This window comes from Sinocyclocheilus rhinocerous, unplaced genomic scaffold (genome assembly GCF_001515625.1).
Source record: "Sinocyclocheilus rhinocerous isolate Xijiao unplaced genomic scaffold, SAMN03320098_v1.1 scaffold1542, whole genome shotgun sequence".
Classification (NCBI taxonomy): Eukaryota; Metazoa; Chordata; class Actinopteri; order Cypriniformes; family Cyprinidae; genus Sinocyclocheilus; species Sinocyclocheilus rhinocerous.
Genome location: NW_015666540.1, coordinates 461635 through 462564, shown reverse-complemented (window position 1 = coordinate 462564; position 930 = coordinate 461635). Strand labels below are relative to the sequence as shown.

Sequence of the window (930 nt, the reverse complement as noted above, 5' to 3'; positions counted from 1 at the left end):
TTTCAAGGGCTTCAAGGGCAGGCTGTAATGGAGAGAGTTTAGGTTTGAGAAGTGCATGTGTCGCTGTATGAGTATGCTGTGATATATATATATATATATATATATATTTATTTATTTTATTTTTTTAAAACAGTCTCATCTAATATTTCACTCGTAAACAAAGTTTTTTGTGAAATCCGTAAACATTAAGAAAATAAAAAATGTGTTTGACCCCTATTTTGAAATAATGGTACGCTCTAGTCCAAGTTGAAGTTGAAATTTCAAGGGCAGGCTGTAATGGAGAGAGTTTAGGTTTGAGAAGTGCATGTGTCGCTGTATGACGGACTGGAGTATGCTGTGCAGAGTCGGATATGTCCGCAGGTAAAGATAACGTCTGAATCGGCTCTCATATTGTGCGCTGCTAACTGAATAACCAGGCCTTTTAAATTATTAAATCAAAGGCGGTATGAATAAACTGCGCACTGTTATGTTTGGTGGAGCGACCAGGCTAACATCAAACTGATAGTTTGCGTAACGATATTGCGAGTGCAGTTTCAATCGTTTTTTTATTTTTTAAGATGTATATGTGTTGATTTGAAGTTTTTTTACATGAAATTGCATTTAGCTGCTGTCGATTTGAGGCTTAGCTTGTTATAAATATCTAATCTATTAATTAAATGTGTACAGCTAGATTTTATTTGAACTAACCGTACAAACCTGTTGGAACAACAATAGTAATAATAAACTTTATCAGAAGACACTCAGTCAAATCAGCTTCACTATAGCTTTGGTGGAAACAGGCCTACTAAAAAAAATCACACTTATATTGGCACACAATCAGTATTATGTTAGCAGATAGGCATATAGATATAGATAGATAGTTAGTTCTCTGAACCAGAGGTTTTCAAAATGTTTTGATACCCACATATTATGATCCCTTGCCAGATGTCC

At 34.7% G+C, this 930-nt stretch overlaps 1 protein-coding gene across 1 annotated transcript in view; it reads left to right on the top strand.

The window, feature by feature from the left end:
- The first annotated feature begins 255 nt into the window (after window positions 1-255).
- The window catches only part of LOC107732630 (superoxide dismutase [Mn], mitochondrial-like), a 4866-nt gene continuing 4191 nt past the window's right edge, over window positions 256-930 (top strand). Inside the window, exon 1 of the mRNA XM_016544027.1 lies at window positions 256-360. Coding sequence (XP_016399513.1) covers window positions 305-360 — 56 coding nt within the window. The 5' untranslated portion in view covers window positions 256-304. The remainder of the gene's footprint in view (window positions 361-930) is intronic.